The following is a 20,729-nucleotide window of genomic DNA, read 5'->3' as shown; positions in this document are numbered from 1 at the left end:
CCGATGTCTCTCGAGTGAGCACTTGTGATTGGATCTAGCTTGCCGGCTACATGGCATTCAGGACACTGCCCCTTGTTGTTAGCAGAATAGATGCAGACAGGTTTAATTGCCCGGGACACACACAGACAGTGGCTTTAGGTCTGAGAGTGGACCTTCGCAGTAGATCCAGAAACGTTAATCAAAGCTGAGTTAGGGCCCTTCATGGTGCTCCTACCGTCGCTAGCCACATGTTGGCCAGTCGGGACGCCCACACAGTTAACGGGGTGCCCTTGAAAGTTGTCGGGGACGCATTTCACCAGCTGTGAGAGTGTCAGTTAGAGCACATTTGTGCTCAAATCGAGCCAATATGCACTTAAGGGCACAGTGGGAACTGACTCATATAGAACACGAGTATGAAGCAACCCAACCAGCTAGTTTGAGAGAAACCTTTGGTGGTTTCTCATTCTCTCTCACACACACGTGCAAGGAGAGAAATAAGTGCACTAGGACGAGAGCATCTGTGAGATATCAAGTGAGATAACGGCCCAGTAAATGAAGTGACTAGCAGCTGTACGGGGGTCTGCATTTTATCTTGAAGTAGAATACGTAAGCAGTGGGGACTGCACAATGCACCGAAAACAACTTCAATATTTTAGCACCGCAGCTCAGACTGGACATCAAAAGATCAGATTCTCTTCCTGTTCCAGTCCTCCACAACCCCAGAGGCCAAGAGTGATGAGTGGGAGGGTTGTGATATACTGAGACTATACATAATTTCAGTCTTCAATCTGATCCTTTTTTACCTCTCTTTCATCTGCTTCAATTATTTATTGAAATAAATAAATAAAAACTGCTTCACTTCCAAATCACACAACTGACTAATATGAAACCGTTTCAGATGAATCCGAATGCCCTTCAACTGCAAAAGATAAAACAAGGACGGGAGGAGATGGCTAGCCTGCTGTTTTGGCGCCTTAAATGAACAGATTTCTTGCTTCAGAGTGGGCGACTCCCCTCTCTGCTGTGCACTGCTGCCATGCGTTTACGTTTACACTAAGCTGTGTGTGTGTGTGTTTGTGTCTGTGTGTGTGTGAAGATTCTTTTCTTAGTGTACCAAATTCTAAATGAGGCCACTGCGCCGCTCAGTCAATGCTGGCCTCTTATTAAAAGCTAAAATCACTTCCATAATAGATAGTTGCTTGTTTTTAATATTTGGTTATTGTGGAATTGATCAATACTAGGCGGACCTTAACACTGCAAAGCCAATGCAATTGGAGATTGGCAGAGAGAGAAAGCCCTCTGTCAATCACAATTAAACTACCATAGACTAGATGTATTGTTTTCATTAGCCACTGGAACAATTGCAATATCAGTGTGGACGACATTAAGGCAAATCAGCTGCTATTATAGATTCTTCTGAATTAAGGCAGTTCAATAAAGGGGGCATTATGAATCATGAGAAAAGACAAAGTAATTGTTTCTGAATATAAATGAAACTACGAGAGGCATCTCATTCATGACAGAGCGCTGCAGCTGTATTCAATCTAGCTCAACTTAAATGCTTTCATATGCCCTTTTTGGCCTTTTGCCCACAGCACGATATAGCTCCGCTGATGACTGGCAGCACAAGTCAGGGTTGCGGATCAGCACACCTCAGTAATGAATAATTTTGTGATATAGAATCCGATGCCGAGCACCCTCTATGGCCCGCCATCCCAGCAGCTTCCAACATGTGGGTAATTGATCAAAAATGAAATCCAATGAGATTGATTAAACATTTTGTGGCTCTGGCTGCAGACACAAGATGAGAACTACTTTAGCTTAGCTGATCAAATGCGAGAGCTGAGATATGCGAGAAATGCGTGGGAAACGAGAAACCGTAAACGAGTGAGATAAAGAGAAACTAAAACTGCAAGCAAAACTGTGCTGTCCGTCGATAGGGGGTTCTATACAGGGGGCCAAATTACGCCAAAAAAAGGGTGTGTGAGGATGATGTTTATTATGCTGTGTTGTCTTCTTTGTGTCAGCAGGGGAAGGGCATGGCCGTGAGCTTGTGTGCACATTTGCACACTAAGCAGAGCCACACAGAGGGGCTCTTTTGGATCGGAACACACTTACTGCCTATGTGCAGAGTACTCATGCATGCGGCACGTAGCAAATATTGGCCAATTTTTGGAGTCTGCAAGCCATGTTTACCATGAAACAGAAAATAATTAGGAGGGGCAGGGAATATTTGTCAAGTAGCGTTAGTATGTTACGGTTTTCCATAAAGAATACACAGAACAACTAAACATTTGTGTTGCTCAAGCAAATTCAGGTTTTACCAAGGGCAAGGGGATAGAAAAGCAAAAATTACTTTCCAGTATGAAGGCAAGAGAACATGCATTACTTCTTAATCAACTCACACTATCTATGTGTAGTGCATGCTTGTGTAACATTTAATGCAAACGCAAAATTAGAAGAAAGAAAAACGAGGGATATGATGAGGAGGAGGAGGGAACACAAAGTGAATGCTATTTGAGGATACTAGAGAGTGACAATAGGAATTAACTGCAGGGTCCATGGGTGGAGGTGGGATGTTTGTGTTTGGAAAAAGGAGTGGGGGTAGTAACAGGAGAGAGAGGGAAAAATACAATTCAATCTTTCCTTTCTTCTTTCACAGCATTTCAATGAGCTTTAGACCGCCTTCAGGCTAATCCCAGAGCCACATAAGATTATCAATTCATCCGCCCTTGAGGTAGGTTGGAGGTGATTCTCCAGCCCCTTCATTTGCCGAAAAGGAAGGTGAAAGACAAACTCAATACATTTCCGGATAAGAAGGGACCATTGAAAGAGACGCATGCAACAACAACAGTGACATCCGTGATGGAGGACCCAAGGATGCTGACGGCACACTGTCGAATCAATGGCCAGCTTCCGAATAGACAACTGTGTGAAGGTATGACACTGCTCAGCTTATAATAATGGTCGTCTTTTGTCCATTTAAAGCCAACCATGAGAAACTTGCGTAGATGACAAAATAACATACAACAAAGGACAGGAAAGCTAAGCCGTGGCCTTAAAGTTGATGCAGCGTTTTGTTTTACTGTACCAAGCTTCTGCTAGAATTCCTCCATCACTTCTAAAAGCTCTTAGAGGGTGATTGTTTGTCAGGCCTCTGATACACGCCAGCTGACTGGGCGGCCAAAACTATTTGTTTCACAGAGAACAGCATCGCTATGAATAATACAGGAGGTGCCAAGCACAGGTGTGAGGACACAGGAGTAGGGAAAAGGTTCAGGCATTTTTTTTCCAGCAGGTCAAGTAAGAAAACACAGTCAGTAAGCACAATATAGCTGTATTTGTAAGGACTGATCTGTCAGAGAAAGAGACAACAGAAGAGTCCTCAACACCAATGGTCAGGTTGGATGCTTCAGCAAGATCTTACTTTAATTAGTAGAAAGAATTTCAGTTTTACTAAAACATCCCTCAGTTTTACTATAATAGTGTTTCACTCCGGATTTAATTAGCCTTTTATATATTTTGCTCCTACAGACAAATAAGTCTGCCTGAGGAGGGTCAGTGATCGATGGAGCTTACGCATATGAGCAAAAAGAAGGTAGACTAGTGTGGTTGAGCAGTGCAGAAACTACACTAATGCCACCCAGTGCTCGTGGACCACTTCTCTCTGATTGTAGCTCAAGATGCGTCTCTGTAACACTGATAATACATTTGATTTTGCTCATTATTTTACCGTCGGCCATCAGAGAATCCAGAAGTATATTAGTTGTGCTACGGAAGCTAAGTAAGGCTGAAGCTCAGTTAAAAGGAAATGCTTTTTTCCTTTGGCTGGAAAGGAATGAACAAGCAACCACACAGAATATGCCGCACTGTAGGGTGCCAGCAGTCGCTCAGGAAGCCGTATCTTTGTTCATTTCTGGCACTAAAAAAGAATTACAAAGTACATACATACAGTAAGCTGGTTGCAGCTATGACAATACATCAGCTGACAAAAAAGCAGAGACGTCGTGGCAACAAAAACAAATGAACTAATGAGGAGCAGCAAAACAGCTGAGTCACATGTAGAAAAGTAAACACAACGTACATCACTGGAAAACTACTCCATGATAATGTAATTACTTGGACATTGTAGAAATATCAATGCATGAATTAATAGGGCCAAATACCATGGGGCATGTACAATAGACATAGTCTACCCCCACTGAACAGCAAACGATGGGGGGCTTTTGCAAAGAATGCCATCTCTCTCTCTCCCTATCTCCATCCCACTTACTCTGCATGCCCGTCATCCGTCAGATTACAGAACAACACGATTCAATGAAGCAGTGGCGCTGAGAGCATCCCAACACAGCACATCCCAGGAAAGTACCACAGGGGCATAGGAAAAAGGTCTTGATCAAAGGTTTTAAAATGCCGTTTTGTCATGGTAGTAATAAAAGATAGACAATTTTTAGACACACACACACAAACACTTGGGACAAGTGAGAGGGCAATGAAATTAATTTATTAATGCTATTTAAATACAGTATGTGCATTGAAATGCACCTCAACATATTATTAATTAGGGACGTGGTGAGGGATGATCCTGATTTATCGCTCCATCTGCGGGCCCCATCATTTATCATCTCACAAGCCCCTTGATTCATGGCCCGCTGTAAAATGGTCGTGGAATTCCATCAGTGGCCTGATAGGAGCGAGGAGGATGTGAGGGTAGTTTTAGTCCAACAGAGCACAACGTGCAACAGCCGGTAATCAGCAGGGAGTCTGTTTATCCTACACAGATTTGAATGGAGGCACACACCATTAGATCTCATTGAACTGATTTTTTGGCATGTACACCAGATTCAACACATACTTATGTGGCAAAAAATAATTTCTGGCTGGATGATTAGTTCTTAAACAGCTCCATGGATGGACGAGAGCAGACTCTCATTGACACGCCACAGCAACTGTATTGGCTGTTAAAGACACACTGCATTACATCATGTGCTGAAGACATCCAGCTAACAAAGAGCACGTTCACTCAAACTTATACGAAGTACAGCTTGACTTCTAACTTCTGAGTTCATATATTGCTGTTACAATAAAGCGGTTATTCATACTATTGAAACAAGTTAATTATTAGATTGAGACGAGGAACATAGCTTCTGGCTAACGGATGATCATTTGTTCTGTAGAATGCATAAAGAGGATTCTTGCTAAGGTCACTGTGATAATTTATGAACATACGTACAGGAGCAAGAGATCGCAATTATATCCAGTGCTAATGTCACTTTTTAAAGCTTTATTATTGTTATCGTCTCTAACAATGTCGGGATGATGTGTATAATGAAGCATGTAGATTTAACTGTGGGGGTAATCCACTGCTGTGTTTAATCAGATAATATTATAATAATCTATTATTGTATTCACATCCCCGATGTAACCTTACTTACGGCGCTATCTTTAGGGCGTCAGCATGTGTTATCGCTACTGCATTCATGTGGAAATGATATTGCCATAGACCCCCAAAAAACAAAAAAAAAGAAGGGTGTTTGTCTGACTTGCTGTTTATCACTAAAGGAGCAAAGATTTACAAATGGGTGAAAGATGGAATGGATGATTGCCAATAATTTAACAAGCGACTTCATAAAATTCTCAACATTAATAAAGAAATGTGATTTTTGATCTGAGTTGCATCAAATACAAACAATACCAACCAGAACACTGAACTTTGAATCTAACAAAGAGGGAGGTACTTTTAGAGAGGGAAAGCTGCAACATGTATAGAAATCAAGCTACTACAATATAAAACCACTTGTGGAAAGTAACCAGCTGGACCACAACAGTGTCTGGGTCTAGTGACCTCGAGTCCTGTTGAACAAAGGGTCTTGAGCTGTTGTAGTTTGATACATGCTCAGTACGAGTAGGAGTTAGAGGTTCGTGGCTGGGGAGGCACTGACTGTTTCAAAGTCAGAATCACAAATATCTAAAATATGTTTTTTAATATGCGAATAAGAACAATAGCAGAACAGGCCTGTGTGCTCACACGCCCTCTCCGGTGAGGGGGCGGTACAGGCTGCCTCCCTTCCTGCTTATCACTGTGGCGTGATAAGCCGGAATGTTATAAACATATAAACATATGTTATAAATATATAATAAAACTGTATACAAACATTGCATTGGGGACATAAGGAGATCAATGGCACATGCTCAAATTGAGCAACAAAAAGAGCAGCTCAACCCAGTTTGTAAAAGAGATTGTATTTGTATATCTATATATTACATTAAATGACATGTCATTTAGCTTCTATTAGTGTTTTCCATAGCATTATATTAGGACATGAAAAGTCTAGGTAATTTTTTGAGAATTTTCTAGTGCTAGATTACAACAGAAGTCATTTAATGTTATCTTCCCTATGGAACAGGTCTGTGCCTTAAATAAAGTAGTAGTAAAGCGCTACTTCTTTTCTTTAGAAGCTGCACACTTGGTGCCCTGGTGAAATCAAAGCGTATGATTCATACAGTTTGCCTAAACTAGCCACTCAATATTGAATATCTAATGTATATATGTATAAAGGCTTAAGCCCCTCAGACTCCCTCAGCCTACAGGGAGCAGCAGGGGGGGAGGGGATTGGAGTTGAACAGGGAACGATGGGTAGGGCAAGTTCAGGGAAGGGCGGGAGTGAGGGAAGAAGGAGAAGGATGACAAGGTGAAGGTCCCTCTGTGCCGATGCACTGAGGAAAAGTTTACATTCTCTGCAGATTGTTTGCATGTCTACATCCAGGACATGGTGAAACCCTACATCCCAACCCGCACACTCCGCTCTGCATCAAGCTGCTTGTTCCTCCATCACTGAGAGAAAAGCACTCGGCGAGATCGCGACTCTTTGCTGTCCTGGCTCCCAGATGGTGGAATGAGCTCTCTGATGACATCAGGACTGCAGAGAGCCTCTACATCTTCCACCGGAAACTCAAGACACACCTTTTTAGACTCTACCTTGACTAAAACACTAGCAAACCGTAGCACTAACAAATCGTAGCACTTAAATTGTACTTATAATGGCACTTTTCTATAACATGTTTTGAAACTGCTTATTTGATGAAAATTGTACTTTCTTGTTATGTTCTGAGTTTGTATCTATGTGGAAATGCACTTATTGTAAGTCGCTTTGGATAAAAGCATCAGCTAAATGACATGTAATGTAATGTATTGCCAAACTCAGTCGAATCTAAGTGGTGGAAAAAAGTGCTTATGGAACCACACATCATTCCGTTAAAGCCATTAAGGGGGAAGCTGATTTTGCTTCTCATGGACAACATATGTATGTTGTATATACGTTTTGGGAATTTATTTGCACACTTGAAAAATGTCTTATGAACCAATAACCCCGTCATAATACTATGCGTTTGAAAACCAATTTATGTTTTAATTCTCTTGTTAATAATGAAATAAAAACTGGAATAAGAAATGTAGACCCTTAATATGTATAAAACCTAGCATTGTAACTAAACAAAAATGTCAGTCTATCAATACATTTACATTCTCTGGTAGTACCATATTGTACGCTCAAGCAGCACGCCGCATTATTCTAAAGCAATGGTCACACGCCTCTTCTCCTATAGTTTTGTTCCTGTCAATATAAAAATAATTCAGAAATAATTAGTGACAACTCAGATTATTTTTTCACTTCTGTATAGAATGAAAAGTAAGCTCTTTCAATAGATTAACACATCTATTCATGAAAATGTCTGAATGGATTGAAAGAATGTGATGGCTAAGAGGCTTTTAGCGCCTACCGGTTACTTCAATCCGTGTCATGTTAACACTGGTACCATTGCATTTTAAAAAGCAACACACACACACACACACACACACACACAGGATGCTTTTGCTCCACTGAATTCAATCAGCAGTATTGACACTAGTCACACATGCGTTTCTGCTATTTACAAAGTGTCAACAAAGGAATCGACTGACATGAGATGTGTTATCTAACCACCTGTGAGAAATAATTGCTTTCCCCAATTTTTACCCTGCTGTTATATTTTGATCCACTTTCCCAGAGCGTGCACACATTAACGCACAAACATTCCTCCCACCGATCTTTTTATTCCGGCGTATAGTCGAAGGTCTTTGATAATGTGCGCAAGTGGTTGGAGTGGTCTCAAAGCAATTACAAAAGCCCCATTAATCGTCCCTTCATGCACCCTGTGGTTTAAAAGCGCACCCGGTCTTTAATTAAAACAAAGCAGAGGTGAAAATCTGCACTAGCTAAACACAGAGTAAAGAAATTCATCAAGACCAAAAGGACAGTTTCTTTGGGTTTCCTTTCCCACCTACCTATCTGAAGAGCATAGTGGTCATTAAAGTAGTTTAAAGCAAAAAGGAGATGTGTGCTCAGTAATAGTTATTGTAGGAAATCTTATCTATTGCACATGTAAAGTGAGAAAATCAGCACTCATTTAAAATGTCAATTTAATCAAGTGAAGAGCACAATTCCTCCCAAAACGATATGTGGATCTAAGCTAATACAGTCACCTGCCAACCTCGGGACCACGTGCCAGTGAACGTGGCCGCCCGTCCTCAACCAATCCCCTTCAGGGACTTCTAAACTCCAACGGGCTCAGCACTGCCCTCTTCCGGGAGACACTTACTTCACTTCAAAAAACACTTACTCACAGCGGCTCTTTTTTTCTTACTGCTTTGCACCCTTCTTCTCATCTCTCTGCCCGTGCTGTCACACTCAGCGTCTGCAAATGGCAAGATAGCTGCAACCTCCACGGTCCACCTCCATCTCATTTAGGGGGGGTGGGTATAGTGGATTCTTGTGTGTGTGTGTGAGTGTGTGTGGATTAATGGGCATGAAAAAAATAAATAAAAGCAAGCCAAGTAATTATTCAGGATTCACACAGTGTTTCTGGCCTAATGAGGGGCCGGATAATTACTGGGTCCGGACCGCAGCTCCTCAGGGCCGGCTAGCGAACCGCGCAGAGAGAAGACAGGGGCCGCATAAGAGGTGGGAGGACTGGATAAGTTAGAGAGAATATGAGCAAAAAATAAATAAATAAAGAGCTCGTCATACACTTGTCTGAATGTGCGACCATGCGCGCTTTTCTCCCTGATGGCTTCTGAGGTCAAAGGAGATTTCCTTTATTGGATCAGGGGGTTTGATCAGAGGCAGTTTTTTTTTGGTCTTCTCTGCTTACTTATTCCTTGTGAGGTTTTCTGGCTGGTGATGAGGATCTGAGGGGTCTAAAGCCTCTCCTTAAGTCCATCAGGAGCCACACCGTGTTCGGCAGAGTCTATGCTGAAACCGGCGTGACCTTCATTATTAAAGTGGGCTGACAATCGATATTAAGCATCAACCAAGTCCTTTACACTAAGTGGGCTCTCTTTGTTTTTTATTTTCTATGCTTTCCTTCTTTGTCTTTTTCAGTCCCTTCTTCATCGCTAGTGATGTACCGAGCAAATTATCGCCTGCAGAGTTGCTGGCCAGAATGAGAGTGAACGCGTTTTGGTAAATTTGGTAAGAATGAAAAAGGCTCTAGGCATCCCCATTGCCTGGTGAAAACTATCAGGCAAGGAGTACATTACATTACATTAAACCTATAATCAATACATTATGGTGATTTCACACCGGAAACTCGCTTCATTTGGTCTGACCAAACAGAAAAAAATAATAAAAGTATGCCTTTTATTTCTGACCCCGTTCACGTTGACTGATCACGTTGGCTGTTGAGTTCTGGCAATAGTGGCTGACAAAAGTGTCTGCATCTCTACTGCAGTTGTATACTCATTTTCTTTAATGTCACATAAACTCACAATGAAATAACAGATTTTGAGCACTATTAGAATTTCATTGATAGTTCTTAAATTGCAAATCCTTTGCGTATCATGAGTGATCATTTGGGGATTATAACTGGAAGAACACTGTCACATGCTTTTTAATGGACTTAATGAACAGTAGCAGGTCTAACACTCACCCATTGATCAGCACCAGAATCTGCTTAGAATCAGAGTGACCGTATTATCAAGAGCTCCCAGTCTGGTTCTTTGGTCCGTAACAGGCTAACTAACTTACGGACTGTACCGACCAGGTAAACGGACACAAGTATTCAGGCAAACGGACCTGAACTCCTCAACAGAAAAAGTGTTTAGATGTGACCATTGATGAGCTACAGCTCAGCTAGCTTTGTGTTCTGGCTAATGTATGGCCTAAATAAAATGATTTAAAACATAAATAATACCATATCAATCTAGAAAAACACAAAATAGGGATGAAGGATTTGGAGAGGAGGAAGATTGAAATCAGCAGTGCTGCCTGCAAACAGACTTTAAACTCAATAAGTACACTGGACAGAACCATGCGCCGGCAGCTGGATTCATTGTGCACATGCACGTGTTGTGCAAACGCCCTGCCAAGAGTTGCGCGGATCCAGCCGGCTCCTCCACCTCCCTTTTTGTCTCCTTCTTGCTCGCCCCCCCCCCCCCCCTTCCCTCAAATAAACAGAGGACGAGAGAGAAACAAAGCATTTGCACTGCACAGCATCTCTGTCTGAGCTGGTTCCAGATGAATAAGGCAGGATACCAAGTGGCCCACTTATACGCTACGCAGAAACAAATAGACCAGTCAATCACCGCGGGTTGCTGCTGAATTACAAATGCTCCCTCGCCTTGGAGTGTGTGCGTGTGTGATGGGTGCATAAGATAGCTTGTTTTTCATTTGTTGTGCCTTAAATGAATCTGTGTGCATGAACACAACAGTACAGTGTGTTTCAACAACCTCAAGTCTCAACTTGAGTGTTTTTTCAAGTGTAATAGCAGCAGATGCTCCTCCTGTTAATGAGAACAGATATGGAGGCGGTTTAAGAAAAGTGGATACATTTGAGAGTAAATGCTGTTGGAGAGCATTGGTGTTTGGATGTGGCTTTCGAGGTCATTTGAGTATGTGTAGAAAGGATGGCAAGTATTCGTCTCTGCTCCTTCCTCCATTGGTCTATTAGCCTCCCCAGGGCAAACAGACCAGCGGAAGAGGTGCAAACAATATTAAACAAAGAAGGGATTGGGATTCACTTCATATGCTCACACATTCCCAGCTATCTCAATATGGGCTGTCGCACTGCTCAGCAGCATCGCTATACAGGAACTCGACAAATAAATTCAGCGTGGGTGAGCGGCGGGGAGCTTCCCTTTATCCACGGCTAAAAGGCAACCGTGTTAACTTCGGTACACGGTGATCAGTTCTATAATAAACTTTCCACCAATCGGACTGCCAGGCCTTCTCACTGGTGTCTTCTCTTATCTGCTACGTCAGGTGGCTGCTCAAAAATAGGCAATGCCGGGAAAAGGAGAAAAAAAACAAGGAGACTGCCGTCTAGTATGACATGGAAGGGTGTGGGGCAGTTCAATTCAATCCTCAGACTGAGTGGGAGCTCTCAAAATAACTCACAGGACCAGAGAATTCAGGAGGTCATGCACAATTCAACGTAGACACCTTATCTTGTATTGCAGCATTTATATAAATAGTTTGTGATGAATGCATTTACGCAATTTTTTTTTCAAATGGAAGAACATTTTAATGCTTCGGAATACCATTTCCGAGTCAACTACTTCACCTCAAACACCCTTTCCTAACAGTTAGTGGACCCGGAGGTAAATCTATTTTTACTATGGATTAAACACCGCCAACAAAAACACACCTTGGACAGAGGGATTGGGAGTGTCACACAGTATTCTGTCCTCTGCCTGCGCTGCTGGGCACTAACATGTGTGACTTTTCAAAAGTGTGTAACAGTGTACAAAATACGAAGCTTGGAGACACTGGATATATATAAATCTTCACATACAATAAGGAGAGGTGAGACTACCCATTAAAACTTTTTCACTGATTGCATTTAGAAACGAAGTAACAGTGAACCCCTGTCAGAGCTGATGGGTGTCTTTCATAAGCAGCTACTAAAGAGTCAAATGACTCATCCTCCAATTTAGTTATGCACATATGGGATTCAACAATTAGCTTTAGCTGGGAGGGAACATCAATGTTGATAAGATGCTGCACAACAGAGCAGTCTTTCCTTTGCGTTTAATATCCACTCTATTCATCTATGTATGCATAAGTGCTCTATAACGATATCGCCTTCCTCTACTGTCTGAAAAGCAGGGGCGGTCAGCGTTACTCCTCCATTCTCTGGACACTATGCTCACTATAAACTCCCAAGTGCTGTGAATATAAAGGAAGGGCCAGTCCTTGCTGGTGGACAGAAGGTATTTGCCATTCTTTTAATAAGGTTTTTAGGATTCATAAACTAACATTCTTGCAGCTCTAAGCCATGTGCCAGATGTCCATCTTTAGCTATGTAGAAGATAAATAAAAACAACATTACAGGGAAGAGGGGGAATCCATTTTAAACTTGAGTTTAAAAAATAAAAACATCGTCCTCACTCCGAGCATCGGTTTCATACCCAAATTCAAAACGCTACAAAATCCTACCTGTGATCTCAGAGCAGGTTCAAGGAAAAACTCCACGTAGGTTGCCGAGATGAAACAAATTTTGATTCGCTGATTTTACAAGTCCAGAAAAGGGCTCAAGGAAACATAGTTGCTTGTGTGGCGAAAAGTAGGACAACGCAAAGTGATGGAAGAGAAGACGCTGAAGACAAGGAGCCCAAAGATCAACTCAGGGAAGGCTCCTAAAGTGAAGAGATCAAATGTGTTTCCCAGGATGGAAGAAATGAAGTCAGAAGTGTTGGTGTTGTGCAGCTGCTTCGAGGAAGGAAGGAAGCAACAGAAACAATAATGCATGCACACTGTCGTAGAACACATTAACAAAATGCATAATGTACACATTTATTGGTGTGTGTATGCGTGTGATTGTGTCAGTATGGCAATCTTTCAGCAAGAAAACACTGCAGGAAGAAAGCGAGTGGAGGGGATTGAACTTTAAATAGCAGCCACTGAACACATCATACTAGGATTGTATATTCAGACTGGTGATTGAATACAATGAAATCAGTGAATCTTCGGAAATACTGTTGATTTTAAGATAATTTTAGTTTATTCCATTTTTTATTTCAATCTGTTAGAAGAGATCCAAAAAGGCAGAGTACTTATTATGATGTTTTCCTTCTGTGAAAACTAGCAAATAAAACATTTTGACAGGTGAGAGTTCTAGAAATTTATCATGCTTTAAAAAGGCTGAAGTGCACTACCGAGGCAGGTTCTTTACAGCAACAAAAGCATTAAGTGTGTTTTAATGACGCAAATTAAATTATTTTGTGTGCATGGACACAGAAATATAAAATAAAAACCAAAATAAACACTCACTTGCTATTAGTTTTATTCCCACCCATTTTTTAAATATGAAATAAACATATTTGTACATAGGGTGAATGGAATTTGGAACAATAATTAGTATGGTCCAGTCCTAAATCCAAAATGAATCCAGAATAAATCATTTAGATTAGTCTTAAGAAATGCTTTGTTACATATGCAAGATAGTTTCATGAAGTTTGACCTAGTTTGGTGCACTCAGTCCTTTTTTTCCCTTTGCTGCAGTATAACAATGTGTTTGTTCAGGCTGTGGGCAAAGTCCTTCCCTCCACTCCACGCACTCCACAAAACAGACACACATCCCCTGGCTCCCTCCACAGAACACATGTTGCTATGCGCCCGAGTGCCACACAGTGCTACCTGTCATATTTTGAGTGGGGGGGGGGTCCAACAGGCCACCACTCAAATGCAGGAATCAGCACCCCTCTCCTCACTTTCTTCATCATTTGCTGTCCTAGAGGGATCTCTGCTTGCTAATCAAGCACCTTGCTAATCATCCACACATATATATATATATATAAATAAACCACCATATACATATAAACCACTACAACAAGTAAAGATAAACTCAATCACAGCTGCAATATACGGTGGTTTAAGAAAAAAAAGAGAAATGAGTGAAGAAGGTTTGTGCGACACAGCTCAACTTAACCACTTAATAAGCAAATGAAGACTTATGCAAACAGGTCTATTAGCCTGTCACCCTACCTCTGCCCCTGTTTAAATCAACCTGGGAGGAGCGCTGAATGCTAATTGTACAAGAGCTCTGTTACCAAGCCGAGATCAGCTACATGCTCCATTCTTAAACCCTCAAAAAAGTAGTAGTTTCACCTGTGGAGATGACGTCTTTTCAATACCGGTAGTGTATCCAAGTCAAAATACACAAAAGATCTTCACTGTGGGAACTCAGTGAAAGCACTAGCCCATATAAATACTAATCATCTTAGAACCACTAAGCCATGCATCTATTCGGACCCCTCTCTCTCCCTAATCTCCTTCCTGAACTCCCCTGCTACAAGCCGCCAGGCGGGCGAAAACATGACACTCACACATTAAAAAAGCTAATCTCACAATGAACCATGTTGTGGAATCCGAGGTGATACTATGAATCACGTGCTTGTGACAGGAGGATACATTGTGGAGTGGGGCACTTTAACTCGGGGTCCTATCGCCAGTCACTCCAGACACGCACACGCAAACCATTGCAACAGAATAGGTTCCACTTACGATCGTTGCAGAATGAACCTCCATAGGACGTCATGGTGCAGTCACAGGTGAAGCCCTCCCACTGCTGGAGACACACTCCCTGATGGTAGCAAGACTCCTCCGTACAGGTGGTACTGGGTCCTGGGGGCAGAAGCAGCACATGGTTTGTTTTCAATCCAAAAGATTAGAAACTCCTAGGGAGGACCCCACATGATGTACAGGGACTTTTAATGAGGTACTTGCTAGTGTATTAAAGCACATTTGGCTCTGCTGGCAGTCTCCTCTGTGGGACGGCTCAGAGATACATATTTACATTTGAGCACCCACTGGTTTTCTACTACCAGCACTGTAAATCTCACAGGATCAATGCGCTGGTGAAGAGGGGTTGGTGAAAATGTTACATATCAGAAGTGTTTTTGAGTCAAACTGTGGCTAGAGAAGTGAAACATTCATTCATTGATGATATAACTGAACGTATCCATCGTTCCCTAATCCAGCCTGTGCATATTATAAATATATCATACTATATATATTCATATATTTATATATACACATTTAAATATTTGATAATAATAAATCAGCATATATTTGACAGCTTTTTCAACTTTCAACAGATGAGATGGTAAACAGCAACTGTTTATCAATTCTTTTTGAGTCAGAGGAACATTTAAAAAGAAGCATCTCTTTTTATTGGGTTGAGGTTAATAAAATATCTCCTTATGTTTTGTACCAATTCTTTTTTATAAAAGCTTAAACGAGGCTTCAACGGCAGTCCAGGTTAAATGTTACCTTCAAATATTACAGCTCATTTACAACCAAGCCGACTTGTTGTTACAGTCCCTGCACTGCAGATCAACAGGGAGACACAGAGGGAATTGTACATAAGCTCCGTAGCTTTGGAGTTTGCTGTCTGACTACTGAAGCTTGAGCTTCAGATAAAGTTCTGAATGTATTTTTGGTCAATCTGTGCAGTCTTCCCCCCATTAATCACATATAAAGCAGTCCATCATTGGCAAGTATGCAAAGGTGGAAGATAGCAGCAAGCAAACCTCTCTCTCAAATATCCATCAGGACACCAGACTGCTATTTTATGACTCATCTAAACAAATTGTGAAGTCTTAACTCTTTTATTAAAACACTGTTTACTAAGAGGTATATGTATTGTGAGAAGACTTAATAATTAAGAAACAGCAATGCTGCTTTTTCGTGGACTAAATAATATTATGTGATTTATGAAATGTATTCAGATTCAATTTGACACTAATTCAAGGTTGGAACCTGATGTATAATTGCAAACACATTTGCATTTAAAATGAGTGGTGGTTTAGTATGTTCCTGTTTAGCATCTCTATTATATCGGCGCGAGGCGATTGTGTGTGTGTGTTCGTGTGTGTTTTGGCGGATGCTGTCCCGTTTCCACACACGTTAGGGGGGGCTAAAAGTATTTAAATTGTCAATTAGAAAACTTCAACGCTGTAATTTCTCTTAGGAATTCCGGCCACTTATTCAGAAAGGAGATGGAAAAATGATCCGCTTAAACTCATACATACTGCTACTGATCAATAAAATAAACTAACTTTCTTTTTTTAAACTATAAGATACTAAGCAGAGAACCAGAAATGAGCCTTCTAATAATGTTCTCTTCTATGAATTGAAAAGCAAACAAAGCTCGATACTTGACGAAAGAAAAGGATGCTGATCAAGTCTTGGCCACAACACAAACTATTTTAGGACTGTCATGAGAGTGGGATTTTTTTTTCAATCTCGATTAAACACTTCCAAAGAACCATGGTCTAGTGCAAGACTAAATTGCCATGTGCAAATGACCCAATTAAAAAGAGAGCCCCTGACCCCCAAACACACACTTGCGTAAAATCATCCACCTACAAGTGCTTTTATTTTTTGCTCCAAAATGTCCACTTAGATGCAATGCCATCTTCTATCAGCTTTTTCTATTAGTAATTCCTAAGTACACTAATTGCCCCATTAATTACTCACCCATAAAAGGGTCCCTTGATAAGCTCATTAAGCATATGGTCATAATTAATAACCCAGTCATGTAATCACTTCCTCGATTTGCCTTCAGTTATTGATCGGTCAAACAGCAGCGCTACATGGCTGACAATCCATTACTGGGTACTTTGGGTTTGTTGGAGCACAAAACTCCATCTGTTTTGTTTTGCTCTAAATTTTGCCAAGATATAGAGAACCAATATGACTAACACTTCTGTAAACCCAAAGTGTACACACATCCCCACATGGATTGCTGCTGCCACCTGCATCAAAAAACAACAGCTGGGCCACAACTCAAACACCTGCTTATTTATTAGCAGTCTTGAGAGAGCCAGAGTGCAGATCCAGTTGAGTTAATATCCAATCCTTTAGTGTTTTTATCTGTCTCATTAAAATAAAATTAAAACAATAGTACGAGGTTCTGAGGGGCGGTATCATCAAAGAAATCTGCATTCCAGCCATAAGGGTCCACCCACTTGCTCTGGAGCAGGTGAGGGAAGAGAGTCAACTGGAGCAGAGCTCCTCATCAAAGATAAAAAAAAAGTCAGAGCAGGAGGCCGGCAATGGAAGAAGGGTTATTCTCTCCAACATCTTCATTAGGCTATGGACCCAGCGGCAGTGTTTTTTTCTGGTTCTGTGATGAAGCTACGGACTGAGCTTCCGTGTTGTGCTGTGTTTTTTTTTTTAAATAACTAGTCAGGTAGTGACGAGTCAAAAGGTGACTCTGACAGCGGCCCTAAGCCTGACATTATGGTGGTAGAGGTACCACATTAGCATCATGGATAAAAGGGTATAAAAAGGAGGTCGATGCTGTTGAAGTGGCGTCAACCATTGGTTTGTGAAGTACAATCTGGTAGTTGCCATTGTGTTTTTTTGGACTTGGATGTTACAATGGGATAGAGCTCAGTACATCCAAATGCTGAAAGAGACATTCTTAGGCAACCAAAAAGGTTTACTGAGTCAACAAATGAGAAGAAGGGTCATTTTCTCATAGACTTCCATGCAGTCTTCTTTTTGAAAAAACAGGTGTCGCTCGCTCATGGCTAATAGAGACAATGCTTAAAGATTAAATTCATTTGAACTCCGGTGCTGCTTCTACAACTACAAAGTTTCATGTGTACGCTGCCACGGTTATGCCACTGGTGTTATGTATTCTCTCTGTGTTCTCTCTCTTCTGTGTGTGTGTGTGCGCAAAACTGGGCCTTCATCACCACATGTGGCGCATCTCCACACCTGCTGGCAGTCAGCACTGCTTGGGAGCCCTGGGTTCCTCTACACCAGGGGTGCAACATAAAGTTTGCCACACAGAGGCTTGGTTGGCCTTGTTTACGCACCCCCCCCCCTGCCTTGAGCTATAGCAACTCAACAACACTGCTTCAGTATTAGCATTTCAACTCTGTTGTTTCCCCTGTCTGGTTCTTTGTTGTTATGATCTGCTGACTCAGTGGAAAGTCCCCAAAACAAACTCAATGTTCTGCCCTTTACTTAGGCTTAGGTCTCATGAGACTAAAACAGCAGCCACCTTTGACCCTTGTGCATTCCCCGTAAAAGAGCTAACATGACCCCTGAAACATGCGGTCAGGACAACACTGCCTTGTGGGAAGGTTGTCTTCACTACTTCTTCTATTGTTTTAGGATTTCAGTTAAAGGGTATGAATCAAAATAGAAATGATCTGATAAGATTTGGATGTATGGCTTTAAAATCAACAAGGGGATACCACTGATTTGCACAGCCTCAGTTGTTGACGTAATAGTCTACACCGTAACTAATATTAGCATCCATCTTGGCTTCGAAGGGGATAAAATGTGAGCTAAATGCAGCTTTAAACAGTGTTCGGGCCAGCAATTGTACTGTAGGCAGGTAATAAGAGAGGCTGACAGAAGCAGCTGGGTCAGGAATTGAAAAAAAAAAAACGCTGGATCAGTGCTGCGCTGGATCGAGTCGGTCAGTGCGGCCCTCAGGGAAATCAAGTCCGTGCTCTTCGACACTCTGCATGCCTTTGAGACGCGTTGGGAGGAGGTTAAAGGCCTGGAAGGGGAAATGCTAAAGCCAAAAGCTACGTTTATACTCTGGATTAACTACTCAACAAAGGAGCCATGCTGTATATGGAGGTGATCTGTGCACAGAAGAGGTAAAAAACAAGTGCTGGGCAAAGATGAACACATGTAATGGATTAATAATGGCTATATAAACCAGTTTACTTTTTTTTCTGAACAGGTAGGAAAAAAAGGAAACCAATTTGTTATCAGGGAACACCATAAACAGTTCAGTAGTAAGGGTCCCTGTTAGATTGAGGTAAAGTGGTTGGGCAAAAAAATGGAATTGTGCAGGAGACTTTTTAGTCTGTAAAAAGTATGGATTTCCTCTGAAACTTAATCAAAGAAAAAGCAAACGCTGATGCAGGGAGAGCAGTTGCGCAATGACAAAATTAACTTTAAAAGTCCACTTTTTATTATCCATACCCTGACTTTACATTTTCTTACTCCTTTGCACCAAGCCATTTTCTCAGACACAGGAGGTGAATAACATTTTCAGATGAAAGCATTGCTACACAGAGCTTTGACCATTACTGTTTTCTGTGAACATGAGTGAATGATGGACCTCTGCTTCTTCCACTCACCATCGCAGCCTCGTTCCACCTGATCCACCCGGTGGAGGGCATCTGCAATCAGGTCAGGGAGTCTCCCGTTCAGGTCCACGGAGGCCAGGCAGCCCTGGTACCCGTCCCGGGATGCTATCAGCTTGGGCAGACTGCTGTACTTGTTCTTTGTCACGCCACCGATGTACAGCTCCCCTGGAAAGCAGACATGAAGAACCCACTGTGAGGATTTTTGCATACATTCTGGAAATAGAGAGTTAATCATCATCAGAGAATCACTTTAAGACACTTGTCAACAGACAAAAATATTACAAATGTATAGTAAATAGTAGAGCATCCTTTAGTTATCGCAGCTGCTCATGCAAGGAGGTGACATACTGTAAATCACAAGGTTGTTCAGTGAAAACATATTTCAAACACTGCTGCACAGTTAAGAATTTAAAGCCGTATCTGCAAAATCATCTAGCTGCAGGTACTATACACAGGGTTCATACACATTTTGACCAATGGATTTCCATGATTTTTCCATGTCTTCAAAAAATTTTTACCAAAATGTTGTGAACTCTCGGTGTATACATGAAAAAGTGTACAAATGTAGTATTTAAACAATGAGAATTCGAAGGCATACAGTGTTTTCCTTACAATCCAATTAGACCCACAAGAAAGCCTGTTTTTTATGTTTACAATTATCCACTTTGGATGAGTATCATTTGGGTTTTTCCTGATACCAGGGATAAAATCCTACTTTTCAAACATACCGGTGCCTAAAGAGTGACTGAACCAATAACTTTTATCCCTTCTTTTTTTCCCCTTCAAATTATGGACAATATACGAACTGTTAACCGTTTAAAGTATACGTGTACGTCTCTGTAAGAGCCGGAAGTGTATGTATTACTTTAATTGGAATTTGGGGAACATTAATCATTGAATGCATGCTTATTGTGCTGGAACTAAAGATTTGTAACATATTATTTATGTATTGACGTCATGATTGCAGCAGGTGCAACACAGTAGAGCTGCGTTAGGCGCGAGAGCATGGCGTTTATCTACCGCGTGACAATGTATTAACGCTTTGCCGCGTAAGATAAAGACGAGAAACAAAAAGAATCAAACGAAGTCCCGGGTCTGCAGCTCAATGACAAACACCGAAAGAACAACTTTGAACTGCCGCCCGCAGCGATAATGTCGGTGTCTCGTACGCAGCCGGTGGCCGAAGAGAGACGCGTGCTGCTCGGCGTGTAGCTTCGCTAGCAGTCGCCGTCCGATGGGGTTCCTGTAGTAGCTTCGCTAGCAGTTAATGCCGCTCTCCCATGTTTGAAATATCAAATGTTTTGCCTCCACATTACTCACATTCTGCACGTCCCGGGTCTTTTGTTTGCCGTAACTCATGACATGCACCTTTCCATATGTAGCCAACCACGGTTAGATGTGCACTTCCCTGGCACAGTGGATGATCTACCTGAGCTACCGAACTTTTCAGTTAAGGTGCGTTCAGGTGCTAATTATTTGCGCTGCGAGTATTAGAACGTCCTGCTTACGTTAAGCGTCTAACATTTAAAAGCATATAAATGATTTCAAACGTATCTTAAATTAACCACATACAAGTCAAAATATAACA

General features: G+C 41.6%; 1 protein-coding gene and 1 long non-coding RNA gene across 14 annotated transcripts in view; one reads left to right on the top strand and one right to left on the bottom strand.

Annotated features, from left to right (window-relative positions):
• Positions 1 to 20,729, bottom strand: part of nrxn2b (neurexin 2b) — a 493,664-nt gene that overhangs the window by 204,567 nt on the left and 268,368 nt on the right. For all 13 annotated transcript variants that reach the window (XM_037480221.2, XM_037480234.2, XM_037480230.2 and 10 more), the window contains 2 exons: positions 19,133 to 19,306; positions 14,520 to 14,639 (listed from right to left, as the gene is read on the bottom strand). In XM_037480221.2, coding sequence (XP_037336118.2) covers positions 14,520 to 14,639; positions 19,133 to 19,306 — 294 coding nt within the window. The remainder of the gene's footprint in view (positions 1 to 14,519; positions 14,640 to 19,132; positions 19,307 to 20,729) is intronic.
• The window catches only part of LOC134127280 (uncharacterized), a 181,230-nt gene that overhangs the window by 20,832 nt on the left and 139,669 nt on the right, over positions 1 to 20,729 (top strand). The gene's annotated exons all lie outside the window — the stretch shown is intronic.

The sequence above is a fragment of the Pungitius pungitius genome, chromosome 1 (assembly GCF_949316345.1).
Source record: "Pungitius pungitius chromosome 1, fPunPun2.1, whole genome shotgun sequence".
In the NCBI taxonomy this organism is placed as follows: domain Eukaryota; kingdom Metazoa; phylum Chordata; class Actinopteri; order Perciformes; family Gasterosteidae; genus Pungitius; species Pungitius pungitius.
Note: the sequence above shows the minus strand (reverse complement) of the source record. Positions and strands in the feature narration are given on the sequence as shown.